Source organism: Gouania willdenowi, chromosome 22 (assembly GCF_900634775.1).
Source record: "Gouania willdenowi chromosome 22, fGouWil2.1, whole genome shotgun sequence".
Lineage (NCBI taxonomy): Eukaryota > Metazoa > Chordata > Actinopteri > Blenniiformes > Gobiesocidae > Gouania > Gouania willdenowi.
The window spans coordinates 15,469,530-15,492,592 of NC_041065.1; the positions used below are offsets into that span (position 1 = coordinate 15,469,530).

General features: G+C 40.0%; 2 protein-coding genes and 1 non-coding gene across 3 annotated transcripts; 1 reads left to right on the plus strand and 2 right to left on the minus strand.

The window, feature by feature from the left end:
- The first annotated feature begins 2,777 nt into the window (after positions 1 to 2,777).
- LOC114456786 (uncharacterized) lies at positions 2,778 to 17,301 on the plus strand. Its single transcript, XM_028438769.1, has 19 exons — positions 2,778 to 3,040; positions 4,077 to 4,200; positions 4,337 to 4,473; positions 4,678 to 4,847; positions 6,829 to 7,024; positions 7,118 to 7,368; positions 8,723 to 8,808; positions 8,883 to 8,944; positions 9,175 to 9,413; positions 9,582 to 9,771; positions 11,070 to 11,220; positions 11,508 to 11,649; positions 11,723 to 11,875; positions 13,286 to 13,376; positions 13,446 to 13,763; positions 14,765 to 14,952; positions 15,726 to 15,843; positions 16,000 to 16,069; positions 16,770 to 17,301. The coding sequence occupies exons 2-19, from the start codon at positions 4,077 to 4,079 to the stop codon at positions 17,096 to 17,098; spliced, it is 3,015 nt and encodes a 1,004-aa protein (XP_028294570.1). The 5' UTR covers positions 2,778 to 3,040; the 3' UTR covers positions 17,099 to 17,301.
- A 137-nt stretch (positions 17,302 to 17,438) lies between these two features.
- On the minus strand, positions 17,439 to 22,089 carry LOC114456421 (uncharacterized). Its single transcript, XM_028438154.1, has 4 exons — positions 21,215 to 22,089; positions 20,242 to 20,445; positions 19,963 to 20,173; positions 17,439 to 18,549 (listed from the first exon to the last, which is right to left on the minus strand). Exons 1-4 carry the CDS (start codon positions 21,918 to 21,920, stop codon positions 18,297 to 18,299), a joined length of 1,374 nt encoding a protein of 457 aa, XP_028293955.1. The 5' UTR covers positions 21,921 to 22,089; the 3' UTR covers positions 17,439 to 18,296.
- A 443-nt stretch (positions 22,090 to 22,532) lies between these two features.
- On the minus strand, positions 22,533 to 22,605 carry trnak-uuu (transfer RNA lysine (anticodon UUU)). The gene has a single exon. It is a non-coding gene; the product is annotated as a tRNA-Lys (tRNA).
- Between the last annotated feature and the right edge of the window lie 458 nt (positions 22,606 to 23,063).

Genomic DNA, 23,063 nt, shown 5'->3' on the forward strand with positions numbered 1-23,063 from the left:
AATCTAAATGTTAAATCTAAATTTAAATGTTAAATCTAAATTTAAATGTTTAACTTAAATGTGTTGCACTGTTGTGTTGGGAGTGTAATCTGAAGGACAGCTCGTCCACCTGCCATGGCCACGCGCTCAATCTCCGCCGCACGGAGAGAACCAGCCATACATATCACCCAGGCAAGCATTGGTGAAGAGGTGGGTGGGAGGAGTTTTGTGTGTCTCTGCTTGTGTATTGGTTGAGGTTACAAAAGGCGGGGTCAAATAGCATATGTGCGAAACATTTAAGTTCAACATTTAGATTTAGATTTAACATTTAACATTTAGATATAAGATTAAGCATTTAGATATGATATATAACATTTAGATTTAGATTTAAACATTTAGATTTAACATTTAAATATAAGATTTAATATTTAGACTTAGATTTAACATATAGATATAACATATTACATTTAGATTTAGATTTAACATTTAGATATAACATATACCATTTAGATTTAGATTTAGTGTTTTGTTTTTTTTTTACCCCTATATATGTGGTTAAATGTTGTGTTAAATGTAGGAAAATGTGCTAAATATGAGAAAAGTGAGATAAATAATGAAAATGTGTTAGCTAAAACTTTTATACTAAATTTTCACACTTGGCACCCCATACACTACTGCATCATTTGGAATAATAAGTATACACAGTAGTTAAAAGTAAAAGAAATATCCCTGTTTTATCAAAATTGGATTGATAAAAACATAATTTTTGTTTCAGATCTTCTGGATAACTCTGGACAATCTTTAAGTTATGAACAGTTCATGGTAAAACACCAGTTCCTTATTCCCTTCAAAGACTATCAATCTGTCTTCAAATGTACACCTAGTAATTTACTACAGTTAATAAAGGGCTGTCAAAGAGTTACAAAAGGGCTGGACTACACAATCTTTGTTGAAGGGATAGATTTCTTCAGTAAAAAAAATGCAACAACAAACACATCCGAAACTGTATTCAGATCACAAAACAAACCCAACCTCTTTGTAAACATCACTGGACTTCTCAATTCTCATATATTAACTGGAAAAGAACATGGATGACATCTTTTCAATTCCTAAAGGTGCAGTCAGCGACTCTCAGATCCCTCTCTCCCCCTCCCTCCCCGCTGCTCTCTTGCCCTGCCTCCAAACTTTCCAAAGTCCCTCCCTAAGAGGAGCTGACAAGCTAACGTTAGCCAGACAGCACCATCACAGTAATATATTAACATGCACTGTTAAAAGCATATTACTGCAGCGCTTCTCTCTCTCAATGTGCACACACCTCAGCAGCAGCAGCAGCAACAACACAGTGTCACTTACAGCAGCCCACACAGAGGCTGCTGCGCACACACATGAACAACACATGCACTACAGAGTTCTAGTGTAAAAATTACAAATCAAACATAATGTAAATCAAGCAGCAGTAATTACCTTTCAAGCAGAAAAGTCGCTAATTCCATGTTCTACTCCTCCAGACCATACACTGTAAAAAAGACGGCGCTTCAGCCCCGGGAAAGGGGCGGGGACTGTGAGCAACAGCTGTCAGACAGTCCATCAAACACAATCCTGGCTCTGATTTGTTCTTTTTGCTCAGTCGTGGTGCATTCTGGCAATCTGCCAAAGGCAGCAGGAGCAGCAGGAGCAGCAGGAGCAGCAAGAGGGACTCAATGAGCGTGTTTTTTTTCACACAAACTACTAGTTTGATGTAAAGCTGTCCTTACATAGTGACAGCTTTAGCACATATGACAAAAAGTCACTTTTATAAGAGATGCAGACTGCACCTTTAATCAACAGTAAAATACGTGAAACCCACTTTAAAACAACTATTTATCAAGATTTTTGGAAGTTGACATAAACTGTACATTCCATCATTTATATCCTGAAAATATTCCTCACCTGTTTTTTCAAAGTCCAATAACTCTCACATTCTGGAATTCAAGAGAACATTATTTCACACAAAAAAAAAAAACTCATAATATAGCTAAAAATGTAAAACATCATCACTCACTTCACTCATCAAAATAGAAAAATAGAAATACTAACCAACATGTTTATTCTGATTGGAAAATACCATATACACAAAGCAAAATTCTCAAAGTCAACACCCATAACAAAAGTATTCTTAGCCGAAAAAAAACAATTATATAATCTCTGCCAAACATTATACTAATAAAGAATCAATATCCTTTATAAACATCTACAATAAACACGTCACTACAACTCTGTAACCGCCTCTATTGTTTTCTTCTTTCCTTACTCCTTCCATAACCCCGTGACGTCATCCACGGGGTTATGGAAAAGTGGATAGGAAAGGAGATAGGAGGGAATAATCGGAAGCAGCCAGGGATTAATCAGAGAAGATATTGTATAATTAAAGTGTCCTCCAGACCAACAGGTGGCGCTGAGCCACGGAAACAGATCTCCGCCTGCAAAACATGTGAAAAGACACTTTTTACATTTTCTGTCTCGACGTTCTTTACTTTTTCTTTTTCTTTTCTTTTTTTTTTTTTTTTGCAATAAAAGCATTGCGTTAGGGATAGATGGATGGATGGATGGATGGATAGATAGATAGATAGATAGATAGATAGATAGATAGATAGATAGATAGATAGATAGATAGATAGATATAATTTTCTTTGTTTGTTCTTATATCTTGTTTTAAATTTATGCATTTGTGTTGGATTAATGTTTTGTAAATGCAAAATGAATATGAAAGATTTCTATTTTATTTGTAGCCTATTTTTTAGACTCCAATGCTTTAATTTGAAATTACGACCACCGGAAGTTAGCAGTTTGCCATTGTTAACGGAAATCTACAGCGAACCAAACGCTAGTTTTAGCATCTCTTTCGGCCAAAATTCTCCGAGTTTTGAGAAACTTAGCTCGTATTCAACTGACCGAAGAGACGTGCTGACATTTTATCGACACGTGTGGCTGAAAATTACCGGGCCGAGGTTGCAGTGGTTCTTGGGAGCAGATCGCGGTGTTACGACGATTTGTGTCGACCCGTCGAAAGATGTGCTAAACGGTGAGCGGTGGTTTCTGTGGCAACTTCGCTGTTTGAGGCTTTGCTAACTACGTTTTTATGTGCTGTTAATCATTAAAAACCATTTTTAAAGACGTAAATAATTATTTGGCTGGAATTTTTTTTGTGTGTGAAAACAAACGTTATGTGTTCAAAAACAGCTTCAAATTACTATTGAGATGAGCTTGAAGGGTCTTGTTTTCCTCTACATTTATTGCGTAAGATCAGTGTAGTTTGTATTTTAGCTCTATTTTGTTTTGTAGTTTTACTTAAAACTACAAAATAAGATAATACCTGAATTGGAGTGTTGTTTATAAGCTAATAATACTATATCATAAGCCAATAAAGTAGCGTTATGATTAGGACCACCTCACATTGCATTCATTAATTGTTTGGTAGGTTTCTCATTGAGAGAGACATTAAGTTTCCTAATCTTAATTCATTATATAGAGGAAACATTCATTTTCTGTTCTTAAGACTCGTAAATTACGAGAAACACTTTTTTTTTTTTTAATCCTGTTCCTACACTCATGAATCTATATGTGCTTATTTAAGTTTTCTCCTCTAGAGACTTTTAACTTATTATTATTATTATTATTTTTACTAAAAACATGTACGTTTCCTTATCTGTAACACTTTAAACTTAACAAACACTCAAGTTATCTCATCTCAAGACTGAGCTTAAACATTTACATTTTGTGTTTTTAAGACATAACAATTCAATATTAAATCAAGTTATCCGTTCCTCAGTCATTTTTAACTTGAATATTTTTACATTTTGTCTGTAAAATTGATCATTTACCTTAAAATAAGTTCCCTAGTCCTAACACTCATAGTTTAACATTAATAGACCTTTGTTGTTGTTGTAGTTTTCAGAATAACAATAGACACAAAAACATAAACATTAACAAAATAGATTTGTTGTGGCTTTTAAAGTTAAAATTCCCACATTTGATTGTTGATCTTGATGAACTGGATATATTCTGGTTACAACGTTGTCGTTCCTGATGTTCTGTCCTTCTGTCGTCTCTGTTCACAGATGCCTACCTTTACTTTTCTTGATAACTTGGAGGTTTTCCTCCGGACGGGGAAGTTGCCTCCAGACGCAACGAAAAGTGCAAAGAAAGTGACCTGGGCTGCCAGCAAACACTTCATCTTCAAAGGTACTTTTCACCATTCAGAACGGACGCTTTTAATTTCAGCCCTAGTCGGATGTTGTCTCTGACAAAATGAGGATATAATATTATTCATATGGAAGCATTGAATAAAACTGATGTTATTTGCTGGTTTGGCCTACAGGCGGCAGACTATGGAGAAGCTACCGCGGTCGCCTACTGCGAGTCGTCCGGAGCGAAGAAGAAATCCGGGAGATCTTGACGCGTTACCATGACAACAACAACCACGCCGGCCGAGTGCGAGCAGTGAAGGAGATCATGGTGAGTTCGGGGATTTAGTTTATCAATCAATAACCGTTGGATTGGTCACAGTAATATATTTATTCAGATGGAATATATTTGTTCACAATAAAGTAGATTTTATTTATTGTTTATCAACTATGATATTTTGGGATGATTACGTATATTCATAGTTAGTTATGCATCATGTTGCTTTATGATTATGTCTGATATTTACCAATGCAGCTGATGTACTACTGGGTGGGAGTGACGGAGGCGGTGAAGAACTGGATCAAAGCCTGTTCGGTGTGTCAAAGCCGAGCCCCGACTGAGCCACCCGCTCCGCCGATCCAGTACTGCTTGGCTTATGGCTGTGAGACGTCCAGCTTTACCTGCCCCGACCTTAGCTTCCACAGGTAGAAAAGGGCGTTAAATATCTGCGCTACAGAAGGGCGATAGAAAAGTGATGTCCTGCTTCACCTGCTCTTGCAGCAGTGGGAAAGTATAAGGGCCTTGGGAAAAAGCCACTGGGAAACTGCATGGGGGGAATAAAGGTGTTGGGAAAAACGCGTTAAGGAAAGGGCAATTGGAAAGAATACGGGGGGTTGGGAAAATTCCGTGATTAAAGGGGCTTAAAAATGTAAGGGCATTAGTATATATCATGTGTTGGAAAAAGGCGTTACAGTGTGATGGTGTAGGAAGAAGGGTGTTAGAAAATGCAAGGGGATTAAATATGGCTTTTGTTTTTACAAAGTAAGGGTTTTAGGAAAAGGGTGTTGGCAGTGGTATTCAATAGGCGACCCCCATTCTAGATCCAACCCCTGTATGTGTTTTGTTTTTGGTCACCACTTGTTAATGTGCTGTAATCATGTAATGTCTGATAGACAGATGTATGCTTCAGATTCAGAATACTTTATTCATCCCCGATGGGAAAATTGGTTTCAGTTGCATTGCGTCCAAGAAACATGAAAAGACAATTACATATAACATGGGAGTACAGTAGCGGAAGTACTGTGGGTCGCAAGCCATTAAGGCAGCGCCCCGTATCTTAGAGAAGTGGAAAAACATGAGGTAAGGAGAGGGAAAAAGGCAGGTCTCCAACTGTGTGAATGGATTCCTTTTTATCAAACATGTAAGTCTCTTACTCAACTTTCAGAGACAGAGTCTCGTCTCTCAGCCTGACCATCGCACCAAATGTGCCAAAGTTTAAAGTATTTGCCACAGTTAAAAATCTCTCATCTCAGTTTATTTGAACAGATTATCAAAATGACTTTTTGAAATCTTTATATATTTGTTTACCAAAAAATTCTATTAATGGCTGGATTTAAAAAAAAAAAAACAAAAACTGAGAGGGACATTTTGTTTTATATTAGCATGTATATTTTTTGTATATAATGAAAACATTAATTAACATTATTTTTACTTGTTTTTATTTTTGTTCTTTAAAAGAAAAGTTGTTGTTTTTCAACCTTGGGGTCGTGACCCCATGTGGGTTTGGCTGGAATTAAAAGGGGTCACCTGAAATGTCAAGTAATTTATAAAAATTAATCAATTACTAGATTAAATTATAATAATTATATTGTGTATTTTTTATTAGTATTATTAAGTTTTTATTCTTTACCACCTACACAACCTTTTTTTTTTTTTTTTTTTTTTTTTTTTTTTTAAAGGATTTTTTTTGGCTCTAGTGGCCTTTATATGACAGTTGCTTGACAGGAAAGGGGTCAGAGAGAGCAGGGAATGACACGCAGGAAGGGGTCCCAGGCCGGGAATCGAACCTGGACCCGCTGCAGGTGAGGAACTATAGCCTCTGTACATGGGGCGGGCGCTCAACCCACTACCCACTGAGCTAAACACCGCCCCCACCTACACAACCTTAAACAAAAGTATTCTATACTTTCACTTTTTCCAAATATAACTAATCATGTGAACTAATCCTTACTACTCTGTATTTGTAACACAATTATAACAAACATGGTCAAAAACAAATTCTAGAGAATCAGAATAAGTTTTATTGGCATGGTTTGAGAACAGATTCACAAACTAGGAATGTGTCTTGGGTTGCCAGACATTTGTGATATAAAAATGGGGTCACGATCTGATAAAGGTTGGGAACCACTGCCTTAACTCCTCTCATGATATACTTGTTTTTGTTTTGTTTATTTAAATTTATGTAAAAAAAATAAACAGGGTTTTGTCTTGGTTTTGTTTGGTTTTGAATGATAATTATTTTTGGTTTTAATTATAACATTATTGTGGCTTGACTGTATATAATAATAAGGCCGTGGTCACGTCGGGACATCCCTGGTCTGTATTAATGGAAAAGCAACATTTAGGAATAAGAAGGTGCCGAGGACAGCGCTTTGTTGTATAGCACACACTCTGTTTGTGCACCAGGTTTCCAAAGGATAAGGAGCGGCGGCGGCAGTGGCTGGTGGTGGCTCAGCGTGACGAAGGCTCTCTGAGGATGAACTCCTTCCTCTGCTCTCGACACTTCGAGCCGACCTGCTTCGTGCTGAGCGACGACGGTCAGCTGCTGCTGTCGGCTGATGCTGTGCCGACCATCATCTCTGAGCCGGTGAAGGAGGAGGAGGTGAACTGCAGGAACACGGACGTTCTCTTACTGTCCCACGCGTAAACACCTGGAGTATGTTCTATTAATAACATTGTGACTATGGCGTTGCAGGTGACCGTTCCTTCAGACGAGGACTTCCTGCAGACCAACGCTCTGGACGACCTTCTGTCCACTGCCGCCTCAGAGACTGTCGACACCACAGAGCTGACCTTTGACACCTCTGAGGCGCCGGCTGAGCTGCAGGAGCACCAGTACTCGCTGCGGACCTCCGACCCGGACTCTGAGGAAATCCAGGACGTGAGCTTCAAGAGGAGGAAGACTGTTATAGAACCCACCTTTGCCGTTTACAACCACATTGCCAGGTGAGCTCAAGAAACAGAGAAAAAAACACAATAAATAAGAAAATAAATTGTTTTAAAGGGATGAAAAAAACTGGGGGAAAAAAACTCAAAAAAGAAGAAAAATAAACAGGAGCGAGAAAGGCATAAAGTCATAAAAATAAACTGACAATTATATATATATATATATATATATATTAATTCCTCACTACAAAAGGAAAACTTTAAAAGAAAATCCTGAAAAAAAACGCAGAATTGAATAAACAATTAATTAAAAAAGAAACTCGACGAAAAGCAATGAATACAATAAAACTAGGTGTGCTTAGATCAGGTGTTTTTTTTTTTGTTTTTTTTTTTAAAAGATTGATCATTGATCACTGGTCCCATTATAGATTAAAAGAGTCATTAATTAGTCATGGAGCACTATTTCTTAGTGAGCTATTGTTAAAAAAAAAAAAGATGAAAATAAAATGGTACCTAATAATGAAAAGATGAAAAGTTTAATCAACAACATTTGACTCGGTGATTGGCCAGTGATAGAAGGGTCCCGTTGACTCAGTATTTTATGAGTAGAACAATAACTAGCAACATTAAAACATAACGGGGTGGCGGGGGGTGGGTGTGTTTTTACTAGAGACATGTGCTGAATATATCTCGTCTACTCAAAGAACAATGGAGGGTAGTGAGAAACAGCATGTCGTAATCTGAAGGGGAAAAAAAACGCTATTTTTAAGGAGCTGAATCTCCAATTACTAATCAATAAACACAAAGATTGACTGCAGTGCTCAGTTTTTCTTTTTTTGCCAAATTGTGAGAAGCTCAATGAAGCATTCTTGTACTTTGGTGTTTCCATCTCTAAACATTATCACACTCTGGCAAACAAAAGCAGGTACTAAAAACATACCGGTAAGTCATCTAGCTTTTGATTAGCATGCTAATTACAGAGAGGAGCAGAGCAAGAAATACAAAGGCCGAGCCACGGAGAAAGAAGTAGCTCTTGTGCATTCACTACTACTTCTGTTTTTGAAAAAGAGGAAAACGGTCAAAATGAGAGTGATGACATTCTGTAAAATAACAGAATGATCCAAGGAGCAAGCAATGACTCTCGTGGTCCCCTGAGGACCAGACTGAAAATGTTATGTGCACCCCTGTCCCTGATATTAGAATAACAAATACCGTTAATAATCTAATTGATTCCTACACACCAAGCTACAATAGACAATGAAACAGATCAGAAAATGTGAATAGAAATATGAAAGACAAAAGCCCTGCTTGGATTTAATCCAATTTTAAAGATTTTATCAAGATAACACTCAGCCCTTACTTTTCTCAGTATTTAAGTTAAACAAAAAAATAACTTTATGTTGTGTGTGTGCAGGTATCTGAGTCACAGGATTTTACCCACACACACAAAAAAGAGCACCGGTGCCTTCAAGCGGATGGCGAAGCGCTTCGGCCTGATGGGTAACTAAACCTGCGTTCTATCGCCAGCTGTTGATTTCTACTGAAACTCCCTGAATGTTGTTCTTTTGCTACAGACGGAGTGCTGATGTACACTCGAGTGTCTCCTCCGCTCAGAGTCCCTCGCAGCAGAGAGGAGGTAAATGCTTAATCCAACATTTAAATCATCTAGTGTGAGCCTTTGTCCCAGTGCAAATGGCTGCTTTAATGTTGGAGGATTAAGATTAAGATCACCTTTAATTGGCCCTTTAATTAGTACATTAATGGAATTCGTCCTCTGCATTTAACCCATCCCTGAGGAGCAGGGGCCACTATATTATTAAATCACTACCGGTGTATTTTTTTTTTTGTTCACCGTCTGCTCTGCAGGTGAACTCTATCCTGCAGCAGTTCCACGATAACCAGGGTCACTACGGACAGGGCATGTGTCAGCGAGAGATCGCCAAGCACTTCTACTGGGGCAGCATGACCCGGGACCTGGCCCGCTGGATCTCCGGCTGTCACACCTGCGTCAACAGAACCAAGAGGAAGTGGCTCCGCTGCAGCGTCTACAACTGCTCCAACTGCTGCGGGCCAGTGGAGCGCGGCCTCGGGCTCACCTTCCATAAGTACGTGACGTTGTGACACGTTTCTGCACAAGCAAAGATTACCATGTGCATAGTCCTGTGTGAGCGAAAAAGGAGTGTTTTGCATGACTAAAAGGAATCGAACCTCGGCGTGGTCAAAGCACACTAAACAATGCAGAGTTTTTCATTTGATGAATGTTCTCTCCTCAGGTTCCCGCTGCAGAACCCACCCCTGCTGGCTCAGTGGCTGCGGACCATAGGGCGTCCCAACTGGCACCCTCGGCTGTGGTCCTCTGTCTGCTCCACACATTTCACTGAGGACTGCTTCGACCGCAGCGGAGACAAGCTGGTGCTACGCCCGGACGCCATTCCTACGCTTATGCTCAGCACTGAGGCATCGGTAGGAACTGGCACTTCGTTATGTCTAAATACCGTATTTTCGGGGCTGTTGAACAAACCGCTGTATTGGCCACATTCCAATAATATAGCAATTTTCCAAGAACAATCCACGTAATGGCCGCACTGTGACATAGGCCACACTCTATTGGCTAATGAGGATCCCCTTCAAATGACTCGGCCAATCAGAACAGGCAGGAAGGTGGGCTGCTCTATTCCTGTTAATGGAGGTTTCCGTATATTTCTGCGTGTACGGACCATGACGCATCCGTCCTGTTATTAAACCTGTGAGAGCTTTACCTTTCCCCACATTATCCGAAGCTCGCAAAATACGGTACAACACTAGCAGCTTGTAGATTGTGTATTCTATATAATATTGTACACTATAACAATAATATTGTATACTATAATTTATTTATTCATTTTCAGAGTATTCTATAGCATACATATATGCATTTCACATCTGTGTTTGTTGCTGTACATCTTGGTCGTACAACAGTCATAACAAAATTAAGCAATTTTAAATGCAACACAACCTCAAAACTGTTCTTTTTGTCTTTTCTTTTTTTCAAAATTGGGATTTGTAAGATCAAAATAAGAAATAAAAATTAAAAAATTACAGAGAGGCGTTCTGATACTTTGATGGCGTTACCATTCCGAATCAAGCTCACTGTTTTTTTACAACCTGGTCCTCAGTCAGTCCTATTCCCAATATTTTTCATCTTATCCGTAAAGGAGACCAATTTTATACACCTCCTTGTAAATGCATCCATTTATAAATTAAGTGAATAACTTTTTGTTTTTTTTCTATTTGATGTTTCATTCACTGTGTTTATCCATTCACTTGTTGTGTAAGTTCAGGGTTTGTCTATCTTCTTCGTGATGTTCTTTGCTACCGTTACAATTATTTTAAATAATTATTTATTCAGATTCCCCATGAGGGAGTCAACTCTTCCCAAGAGAAAAGTTTTGAAGTGGGCTTGATCCAAGTCTTGATGCTGCGGCGTTGTCTTTGAGCTCTGCCTGCTCCGGAGTGTCAGAGTTGAGTTCGGATGTAAATCACACCAATATTTCTTCAACCCCGAACACTCCCACACTGTAATTTTTGAATAACTCATTACTACTTCATATTTATTTATTTAATTGTATTTAATATAATTCTGTTATTTAAAATGTATCAATTTAGTTAACATTTGCTCAAACTAAAGAACAAAATAATCTGTTATAGTGGCTAAAAACAAACGTAGTTAACATTTGGAAGCGTGTGAGCGAATGTCTCTAACGTTGTTGTTTCCTCTACAGAATCAGCCACAGGCGACGAACGGAGAGGAAGTTTTCTTTGCCAAGTATGACGCGGTGGAGCTTTACCTGAGCCGACACACGTATCCTCCAGGACTGAACTACGTGGAGAAAAACACCTTCAGGAGGTTCTGCAAGAAGTTCATCATCAAAGGTTGATGTCAAGGCATACCAGTTAGTAATGGAAATGTCGCTGGTCTCTGACTTACAGTATCTAGTGTTCATAATGATTGGTGTTATGATTCAACTAGTATTCATGTTGTTACAATATTTGTTTTGGACAGATTGAACACTCGCACCAGTTGGTGTTATGGTTTAACTGGTGTTCTTATTGTGTTGTGATGAACAAAGGGGTTCAGATCCAGTTCACTGATGGTTAACCGTCTCCCTCTATGGAGCTTTTTGTGGCCTCTGATCCATTATGTGGTTCCTGGTTCTCAGAGGGCGAACTGCACATGATGAGAGGAAACCGGGTGCGTTTGGTTCTGAGGACCCGACAGCAGGTGGAGTCGACGCTGACGGATTACCATGACGAGTTGAACCACCTCGACGTTAACAAGTGTCTGCGGCTGCTCAACGAAAGGTCGGTGCCTGGTCCCGGTTTAAGCACGGCATCTTTTTGCAACGCCCGCTTTACTCCCGAACCTTGTGAACAGGTTCTTCTGGAAAACCATGAGGCCCGATGTGATCCAGTGGATCAACAACTGCTCCCAGTGCAGCAGGAAGAAAGGCAAGAGGCCGGAGAACCAGGCAGAAGGCGGGAGACCAAGGAGACCAATGCATCCGCCTCCAGACTATGACTCAGACAGGTGGGAACATGTTTACCATCGGCTTCTAAACAACATTTTTATGTACGGTATACAGGCAGGGTATAAAATTAGAATTAGAAGTATTTTTTTACCGGCCTACGAACCTTTTAAAACCGCAACCTTAATGAACACATTTCCTGAAAACACTAAACAACATTAAGATAACTGTAAGTTGCTCAATGATTGTTTTTTAGTAAGGAACAAAATAAGTGAATGTTTCAGATACAGTTTGTAAAGGCAACATTTCAGCTGTACTCTGATTTAGACCCACAACAGTTGCTCTGCATTGATGAAGTCCACGCTGAGATGGGAATGTTTGAAAAAACATATTTAATAAAGAAAAGAGCAAAGGATAAATACAACGACCCTCTTCCGCAGGAGTGACGCGCTGAACCCTGAAAGAGTAAAGCAATATATATTTTATAGCTGAGGAAGGAGAGGGAGGGTGTGAAGGGAGGAAGAATTTTGATGGAAAATTACTGCTTCTACAGAGCTCTGCTTATCAGAGCTTTGTTATGAGACCTTGAGTAGAGACTGGTTTTTGCTGGCACTGAGTACAGCACAATCTGTCTGTACGACCAGTACGTAATCTAATCGAACATGACTCAGCAAAGGAACAACATTTCTGTTCAAAAGTGTATAAACACATGAAAAATTGTACACATGAACACACATTTGATGATATGATGATTAATATAATAATTGCTGTAACAAGTTAAATAGACCATAACTTTTATTTTCAACAATAGCAGCATCATATGAAAACAACACAGTTGCTTACTTCTCATTGGTGGCTGTGCCGATAAAATGTTAACTGATTTCTTTCTTTCATAACTGTATGCAACAATCAAAAACAATTCTACAATTCACTCTGCCCATGTACAAGGAACAAGATTTATTAATTACATCTACTAAAATTGGATAAAATATAGAATACAGTATTTAGTTGTCCTTTTATTCAATTTCTTTTTTTGTTTTTGTTTGTTTTTCAACCAAATTTGTGTGTTGTTGCTGTTGTTTTGTGTATTTATCTGTGGCCGTTGATTTGCTAGTTGCCATGTCTGACTTGGATACATTTTTAGGTTATATGTGATTGTTGTGATGAAAATATTGCAACTGGAAAAAGGCCGGTCAACGTATTCGTATTGAGTGGTAATTGAACATGGATATTTGAATACATAATTGTAATTGACCCCAACCCTGGTCTGCAGTGATGCTGGTAAGGCTCAGCCTTAGCGATAAAGTGAGAAGCTCAAAGTAGAGCATGAAGAGCCCCCAGAGGAGCAGGGAGAGGACTGTCTGAGCTTACATGTCCTCTGATGTTTTTCTCTGAAGGCATTCGATCAGAGGTAGACCGGTGTAAACATTCCTTACCTTCACTGATTCTCTCTGATGTCATTTCCTGTGCAGCGGCCATGATGAGGACATTAATGAGTTCTGTGTTGACGACGGTTTGAGATTGGGAGTCACTGATGTAGACGCAGGAAGGCTCAGAGCAGTGGTGAGTTTCTCTTTCGGTTCTTCTAAGTAACTTTTAGTGTAAAATTCATACCAGTGATTTGTTTCCCAGGACTCTTCCACGCCGCTGACCTTCCGTGCTCTTCCTCCGGCCCGTCAGCCCATCCTGCTGCGTCTTAAAGCTCCGACCCACCTCGGCTCCAAAACTCCCATAATCCTGGAGCCCATCGCCCCAAATGGCCCCGTCGTCACCTCCCTCGTTCCCGATGATTCGACAGTCGCTCCGTCTCAGTCGGAGGGTTTATCCAGTGACCCGGATCAATCCGAACTGAACCCTGACACCCCAGAGCAGGCGGAGCTCAAAGACAACGGCAGAGTCCGCCGCAGCATCAAGGCTCGGATCAAGACTCGGCCGGAGACACCGGAACCTGTGAGTCTGAGCCACACGCTGCACACGAGTAGAAAAACTGCATTTTATAGTTTCCAGATTACTCTGTAACACTGCAGTAAGAACTTAGAATAGTGATGAGTGACTCCTTAGTGTCAGTCATCAGTTAACACAGACTGGGTTACACTGTTTCTTTACTGGGTTGTACCAGTTTGTTCTAGTTTGTACTGGTATTCCTCAGGGACATTGATTATTATACTGGTTGAACTGGTATTCTCAGTAAATCTGACATGAATTAAGGGAGGTTGATGATGATTCTTTGTTATTTCAGGCTTTAGAGATTCATGAGGAGCTTTTACCTCTGCCAAGCTGATAAACCTCACCCAGCAATGCTCAGCATTACATTTAGATCAGCAGGGGTCACCAAAATCTGGTCAACATATCAAAACTCACGTCTTTATTGGAATTAAAGCCCAGCGTGAGCATTAATACAGGGAACAACAAACGGTTCAGTTTGTTTTTATTGTCAAATTGTCTTTTTCTTTACTCATTTTGTTGTTTTTTGTGTTTTTTTGTGTTGCGAGTCATTTTGTGTATTTGTTTTTGTAATTTTGGATTCATTTTGTGTATTTTTGTGTATATTTGTAGTGTAGTCTGATGTGTTTGTGGAGTAAATCTCTCTATTTTTGTTGTCGATTTGTCTATTTCTAGTTATAACTTTTTGTTTGTTTGTTTTTTGACCAAATGTGTGTTGTTGCTGTTGTTTTGTGTATTTCTTTCTTTTATGTGTTTACTGCTACATGTGGCCGCTGGGCTGCCAGTTGCCCATGTCTAACTTTGATACATGTTATACATCATTGTTGTGTTGTATACTGGTAGATGGAGAACTTTATTGGCATTCTGACATTACATTTTGGAGAACAAAATTGCATTGCACATGGGTCACTCAGTAATTAAAGTAAAAATCATGTCCTTGATTTGACATATAATTAATGATTTAAGGCTGACTTAGGGTCTGCGTTTGTCCCCTCCGTTCCTGTCAGAGTCCGAGTCGCTCCGCCTCTCACAGGAAGAGGAAAAAGGATCTGGAGCCGAGCGCCGGGCCATCAACCAAGAGCATCGGTGTAAGAGTGGAGCCTGTGGAGGCTCCCAGCACCAAACCATGGCCCGTCTTCACCATCACCACCGCGATCCCAATGCAGACTCCCAAAACTCTGCCTCTAGTGGACAGGTAGGGGAACAATGACTTAATTTATTGATAGATAATAAATAATGTGGATGGGGTGATTAGAAATAATCTAGATAGGGTACAGGGCTGGGGCAATGATAATTGTAATAGCGTAATTGACAATTAATACAATTACAACGTAACTATAATAGTAATGGTAATTGGAAAACATCTGCTGCTATTAAAATGTGTTTCCTATCAAGTTTACCTGTCACTTCTCTTCAGGATCATTTTAAAATTTAAAAATAAAATGTAAATCTAGGGGTATAGTGACAGAAAAAAGGCTCAGATGCCCACACCAAATATATTAATACCAATATTTTCATTGATTAGGAAGCTGAACAAGGTAACCAAGAGATGAAAAAAAATTGAGCATAGATAATATTTTTTAGTGTATTTTACTGCTGATTTAAAACATGGGTCATCACTGACTGGCTATCATAAGAGATGCTAACAGAAAGCTAACACTAGAGGAAGGTTAGGTTTTATGGGCTTATTTATTAAAGGCTCAGTAATTGTAATTTAACGTTAGTAATTAATTGAGAATGTAATTGTAATTGACTTTCCCGGGAAAAATAATACTTTTGATTTTAATTGTAATTTAAAAAAATACCGGTCACTGTAATCGTAATTGAATTGCAATTGAACATGGATGATTGAAAAATGTAATTGTAGATATTATATTGCCAAACAGCGATGCTGAGCACTGAGCTTCTGCATGTGTATCCTGTATATCATTATGTAACCGGTTGTTATTGTTGTGTTTACTGGAGCAGCCCGGTGCTGTTTAGGAGGCCGGGAAAGATTCAGGCTCGAACCGTCATCCAGCAGTGCTGCAGCGCTAAAGTGAAGGTCCGCCCGGCGCTGGACGGCGTGGAGGCCCAGTGGGCTGAGGTGGGATTGACCACTCACTGGTTTCAGCTACTTAAAACAGGAAACACAGGGAGCCTGAAACCCAGCCCTGTGGAGAGATGATCTCTGGTTTCTGTACCGATGTTTTACCGTCACGTTGGTGTTTCTCTCCGATTCACTCTGAGTTTGTGATTTCAGATCCAGGAAGGGATGGTCGTCTCCGTTTGTTTCTACGACGGAGCTACGGAGGACGTCGCCTATGAAATGGGTGAATAATTATTAATCTATCGCTCTTATTTAAAATCCTTTTTTTTTTTATCTTATCAGTCACCATTAAAATATACATTTTGTTCTCCCTGTTTACGATCTCATGATTTTAATCATTTATTATAAACATTATTATACCTTATATCTCTCAGGTATTCTCTGATGATTTATATATTTTCAATATTGATAGATATATATTCATTGCATTTTATTTTTTTATACAAATATCTTCAAGCCAACCATCTGATTTTATTTATTTATTATAAATATATATTTTTGATACTTCAGCTACCCAGCTGACATCCCACCCCTATAAATAAATAAATACATTTTTGTTTTTCTTCATTTTAAAAACATTGTATCTTATTAAAACCTATATTTTCATTGATTAGGAAGCCTAACAAGTTAACCCATAGATAGGAAATAAATTAGATGATATTTGTTTTTAGTGTATTTTACAGCTGATTTAGGACCTGTTATAAGAGATGCTAACACTAGAGGAAGGTTAACTTGCATTAGGTTATTTATTTCAGGCTTAGTAATTAATTGTAATTGAACTTTAGAAATTTAGAACAACTTTCCGAGGATAAAAAAAAATCATTGCAATTGGGAGAAATGCCGGTCAATGTAATTGTAATTGAAAACTTAATTGTAATTGAAAAATGTAACTGACCCCACCCCTGATATGATTTCTCCTAAAGCGAACAGTCTGATGACCACCAAGCTGTTCCGTAAGGAACGTGGTCACTGCGTGTCGGTGCTGGACCTTCCTGCCAGCGTTCTGCTGCTTCCCCAGGACTCTCTGGTGGGGGAGGTGTCAGCGGGACGCAGGCTGCGTTTCCGGGGTGGCGCAGAGCTGTGGTGGGGCGCACAGCTCTTCTCCACGCTGGTGTCCGCCTGCAGGGACCTGATGGCCGCGTCCCTGCGCTGCGTCCGGGCCGGGGCCAGCGTGGAGCACGGCGTGGTCGGACAGAAGCAGGAGCTGCTGCTCAGCACGGCCGAGCCGCTCACCGTCCTCATGGAGTTCTGACAGGGTTTATTCTGGAAGGATCTGAGGCCACGCAGTCATCCTGGACTTCTGTATTTTACTATGAAAGGTTCAGTATTTCTGAACTGGTCTACATCGTACTCTGAAAGGCTGCTTCTTATTCTGAAAGGCTGAGATGTTACTGAGACTCTGTGTTAATGTAGAGATAAACCTTTGTTGCTGTCAGTAAAACATTACTTACCTTTGAAGTGTCTACTTTGTTTCTCTTCATACATGTATACAACAACAAAAAAAAAAAACAATGAGTAATAATTTAATGTTGCAAATTTTAGATAAATCACACAACACCCCATTTTAAACAATATCTTGTATTTAAGCACCATACAAAAATCACGAGGGAGAAAAAAACAGCTTGGAGCTAATTATTCTGACATACACAACACAGAGTAAAGGTTTGCACAGTGAGTGTTTGCTTGCTCAGGAATTGTTCATCACAATAAAATGTGACAGAGTTTAGACTGAGTCAGCAAAAAAAAAAAATTCACATCACATGGACTGCAGGACACAGCAGAACAATCCATCCATCAGTGGCACAAACTGGACTTTAAAATTAATTATTCCAGCATTCTGTTTGATGTTAAATATACAAATAACACCTTGTAAATAAAAAAAACACTTAATATAATGAACATAAGCAACTTTTTTTTTAATACATAATTTGGTAATAAATTATTCGTGTTTAGATTCCTTTCACGGAGCCGAGTCAAAATAGCTGGTTCTCTGAAAATAATCACTGTGGCACACCACTATACATAAACAACTCAAAGCTGTTTCACCAGCGAGGGGGAAAATGAACTAAAACACAAGACCAACAGCTGATTACATGAGATTAAAGCATAATAATACCTTCAAAACACAAGCTTTGACTTTTTAGATACTGATTATTTAAATAAGTTCCCAGTTGATTGCAAAAAACTATCCATATCTACTTCAAAAAGCATTCCTTCACTGTTTTTTCATACTTGGCCCTTTGTGAAACAGAATGGCAATACATGATTTTTGTGACAAAATTAATGGTTATGTCCTTGAAATTAATACATAATTAGTGCATCACTTTTCAGTGTTCAACTCAAATTTCTTGTAACAAAACAAAGGACTTTCCTCAGAGGAGGTTAGACATGATGCAGCGTCCAACCATAATTCCGTTATTTAAGCACCAATGGGAAGGTTTTCTTTCCCCCTAGTCTCCTTCCCACAGGCAGTCGCACTCCCGTCGCAGGTTCCTCCGGCGCATGTCAGTAACCACGGTGATGCGGTCGTGCGAGAGCGCGCAGAGCTTCTCGATCAGCTCCTGGACGTGTGCGCTGGGCCAGTGGTGTCCATTCAGGTAATCCCTGACGATGAAGAAACGCTCCACCAGCAGCTCCAGACGCTGCAGGTGAGGCAGACGGACCAGGTTCAACAAATCCTTCTCTGGCTCCCGACGTAAAAACCTGAAGCACAGAGCGTGAAAATTAGGTCTCAAGGTGGGAAACGTCTGTAGATACAGCTGTGACCACTTCAGCTGTAGGTGTATTACTTCAGATGGTGATCAATGAACTTGATGACAATGACACTTTATCACTATCAGTGTTCACATTAATCACATCCACTTTTTACAGTTTTAATAAAATAACAGACTTTAGATCAGTGGTTCACATCTGCCCACGAACCAAAAAATAAAGGTTCAAGAACGCGGGGACCCCCACTGTACCTGAAGGTGGTTGAACACAGACATGAACATTGAAGAACAGTCATGTGGAGACAGGGCCATCTATAAGGGGGATTAAAGGGGAGATCTTTTTGGGGCCCATCCATAAAGTCAGCACAATGATGGTCAATTGTTCTATGAATCTGTGATAAGCACATTTATTTATTTATGTGAATAATATCCACTGTTATCCAGGAAGTTTATTATTATTTGTGCCATAGTATATAGTCATCTTAAAGATGTAAATCACTGTTTTAATAAAAAATAAAATGGGTTAAAAATGACCAAAAATAGTAGAAAAGGTGGTGAAATGGGATTTTAAAAACCACAGAAATTGGTTAAAAGTTGCAGTGGCCAAAAACTGAGCAAAAAAGAGGTAAAAAAAAAAAAAAAAAAGGTCCAAATTGTTAATATAGGAACAAGTAGTAGGAACAATTAGTTTAAACTGGCAAATAATGGGCATGACAAATCGTGACTGTGGTTAAATTCCTGCAGCTGGACCCCTCTTGTTAAATTGGCAAAAATAAGCATGAATTATGGTGAAAAGAGATTAAAAGTGACAATATGGGTCAACATATGCAACATTAGGTTGGAAAGGGTTTATAAGTGCCAAAAACTTCTTGAAAGTGAAAAAGATTTGCAGAAATGGAAGTATTGTAGCAAAAATGAAAAAAAAAACAAAACAAAAATAGGGCAAGAAAAAGTGATTAAAGTGGGGTAAAATGTGGCAAGTTTGGTGTCGAAAATGGGCAAAAAAAAGCAAAAATTGGCTCAAATTGTTCCTTAAAGGCATCTGGCAAATCCCTCCCAGTGTCTCGACCCAAAGGTTGAGAACTCTGCTTTAAATGACAGCTGTGCATTCATTATCAGCTTGTACAACACCTGCCACAGGGTCGCATGATTATTATCATTCACACCATAACACCAAGTGGTCAAGCACTCAATATGACCAACGTTCACCGAAATAAAAGCATAGCCGTCATGTGAAGTGTGTGTTTTATGTGGTTGTGTGGCAGAACAGAAAGTTCAGGATAACGTCAACACTGGATGACAGCATTAAAGCGTCACCAGTAATAATGATCACCAGTTGAACTGATACGCTAATAAGTGCATGAACTTCTCTCGTCTCTTGAGGTTACTTTTACACGACACTAACCGTATCCGGATCAGTCGGAGTTCGGGGAATAACGCGGGGATTCGTTTGCACAGACTTCCCCTGGATCCGTTCTGCCAGATGTCGAGGTGCTTCAGGTGTGGGACTCTGGGTGAGATGAGGTGCAAGTCCTTCAGGGTGAAAGCCATCCGCAGGGTGAGCCGCGTCACACTGGGGGGGATGTTGTCAGCATAGTTGGAGAGAGACGTTCCACCTGGAAAGGAAGATTTGCAGGTAAGAGAACAAGAAACTGTCCACCCTGGAAATGAGAAGGACTCTAACCGTTGATGCTGAGGGACTCTAGGTTTGGCAGGGAATTCAGCCAGTATCCCAGGCAACACTCCACGTCGTTCCTGATGTGTCTGTAGTGGATTTTCAGCGAGCGGAGCGACTTCAGGCACTTCAGAGCGTCTTTGGACAGAAGGGACTCGATGTAATCCACCAGCTCCAGGCTGGTCAGCTCAGGACCACCGTAGCGGAACGACTCTTAGAAGAAACAGAGAGGATGAAGTCAGAGTTCAGGCTAGGGGTGAACACGCAGAGCATTTAACACATCAAATGTTTATGAACAAAAGCCTAAACAAGGAATGTTACCACTCACAGCTATAAACAAATGAGTGAAATCGAGATTATGAAAACAAGGATTATACTAGATACATCTAACTGATCTGAAGTGTAGATAAAACAGAACAAGGAATGTATAACCTGCGCTTACAGATAAACTGCAAATAGATCATTTCTGTATATAACTAAAGGATTCAATTATTGGAGATTTTGGCAAAAATTCCTCTCGCCACAGCCACTAAAACTACACAATATGTTTTTAGAAAGGTTTAATGAGATAAACAGTCTGAATGTTTTAGGCAGTTTAGAGGTGCAAATAATTCTTTATGACAGTATGAAATGGTTGAGAAATTTCAGTGGCTGTGAAGAAAAGAACTCTTTCTGAGATTTGATGATGGGTAATTAAACAAAACCCTTTGTATGACCAAAGGACAGATGGATTAATAACACAAAAAAAATAAAAATAAAATCGAGATTAACAGGGACTATAATATTTGTGATCACATGGGGGAATTTTAAAACTGGGATTATTAGAACTGAGATAATACAATATGGGGATTATTTTAATTGGGATTATATAATATTGGTATCATTAAGAATAGTAATAGTGGGAATTATTTAAACTGAGATAATGTAATCTAGGGTCATTTAAACTGCTATTATAATAGTATATAGTGTAATAATCCCTCACCAGGATGCTCCGGGTCGGCCGGGCTAAAGTAGTCTTCAGGCAGAGGCTCCCACGGTTCTGGCTTCATCCCCCAGGAGAGGTGGCGGAGCTTCTTGAGGCCGAGCAGAAGGCCGTGAAAGACGGGTCCGGGCACAGGCCTCACCCGGTCCATCCCGGAGCGGCCCTCCTCCGGGTGGAAGAGCAAAAAGCGCAGGTTGGAGAGACCGGACACGGTGCGGATAAAGTCGGTGGCGGACGGTAACCTGACGCAACACACGCTGAGGTGAGTCAGACGATCGTTGATCTTCTCCGACAATGTGCGGCCGATCGGCGGCTCCGACCAGGCGGCATTCCGCACTCCGAGCTCGGTGAGGCCCTCGAAGCGCCACAGGTTCTCCAGGTACCTCTCCCGGTACTGCCGGCATCCGTCCAGGAAGACCACGGCGGTGAGCGACGGCAGAAAGCACAGCAGGCGGCGCCACTCTTTACGCCGCAGGTGACGCACCGCCACCCGGGTGAGCTTCCGAGCCTCCAACGTGGACCAGAAGCCGAAGGTGTAGCGGCGGAGGTCAGACAGCACCACCGTGGAGTCCCGCCACAGCGACGGATGATCAGCCAGGGTCCGCAAACGGCGGCTGCACGCGCGCAGCGCATGTCTGTCCTCTGTGTTCAGGTAGCTTAGCACGAGCACCCAGAGCTCCGGGGGCAGCGCGTAGGCCACGTCCATCAGGCTAAGGCTAAGCTAAAGTAGCTATCTCTTTTTGGAGGTTATTGGCGGTTTGCACTTAATAGTAGGTGCATTACCACCATCTACACCGAAGGGTCAACGACATCACCATTACTTTATATTGTCGCCGGCGAAAACAAAAACACACACGAAAGCCCGGCGCACTTTGATTACGTCAAACGGAAGTGATTTTTTTTTTTTTTTTTTTAAACTCACAGTTGATATTTTTTTTCAGACGAGTTAATTTGCATGGAAGTTATGTTTAGATGTTGCTAATAATTTATTGTTTAAAATTTAATTGTGTGTTTATGTTGACCTGTGTATGCATATATGAATATATTTGATGTGTTTATGTGCATATTACATTAAGATTAAATCAGGGCTTTCGCCTTTAATTGGCCATGTAATGTTAGTACATTAATGGAATTCGTCCTCTGTACTTAACCCATCCCTGAGGAGCAGTGGGCAGTCATATTGCGGCGCCTGGGGAGCATTTCGGGGTTAAGGGACTTGCTCAACATCCCACAGTGACGGCCCTGGTGAGGCTTGAACCGGCAACCCTCCGATTACAAGCCCAGCGTCCTTAACCACCACTCCCCAACAAAAACGTTACGCCCGAACAGGGACTTGAACCCTGGACCCTCAGATTAAAAGTCTGATGCTCTACCGACTGAGCTATTCGGGCGCTCTAATTACTTTATGCATATGTTTTTGATATACATTTTGTGAACTTTGTCTATATATGATTTTTCCTCATATATCAAAGATTGATTGTGCATTTTGTCTCATGATTTTGTGTTTGTTTGTTAGCCTTCATTTTGTTTGTTGTAATTGTTTTTTTTAAGGGGTGGAGCTTTTCTACAAGCCCTTTGGGCTTCGTTCCCTCTTTGCACCTTAAATGTTATGTGTGCTAAATAAATAAATTAAATGTCTTTTTTTTCTTCCTCAGCCAAAGCTCACAAAGACACTTTAACTGAAATGTTCCATCGTTCCAGATCTATCAGTTTTTGTGTCCAGCTATATTTAAGCCTGATCTCCTCCCAATGTTCCTATGCTCCCATTTATATTTTTATATTTATAAATATATTTTTATATACTCAACTCATATGGGAGCCCATTTGCACCATATCTGTTGATTTGCAT

Bases quoted from the DNA above. Each gene is read 5' to 3' on its own strand.
- LOC114456421 (XM_028438154.1), bottom strand. From the start codon at position 21,920: ATGGACGTGGCCTACGCGCTGCCCCCGGAGCTCTGGGTGCTCGTGCTA. The intron at 20,174-20,241 runs GTTAGAGTCCTT...CTTCCTTTCCAG, and splicing joins AGAGTCCCTCAGCATCAACG to GTGGAACGTCTCTCTCCAAC. The intron at 18,550-19,962 runs GTTAGTGTCGTG...TCTGTGCTTCAG, and splicing joins CTCCGACTGATCCGGATACG to GTTTTTACGTCGGGAGCCAG.
- LOC114456786 (XM_028438769.1), top strand. From the start codon at position 4,077: ATGCCTACCTTTACTTTTCTTGATAACTTGGAGGTTTTCCTCCGGACG. The intron at 11,650-11,722 runs GTCGGTGCCTGG...CCTTGTGAACAG, and splicing joins CTGCGGCTGCTCAACGAAAG to GTTCTTCTGGAAAACCATGA. The intron at 15,844-15,999 runs GTGGGATTGACC...TTGTGATTTCAG, and splicing joins TGGAGGCCCAGTGGGCTGAG to ATCCAGGAAGGGATGGTCGT.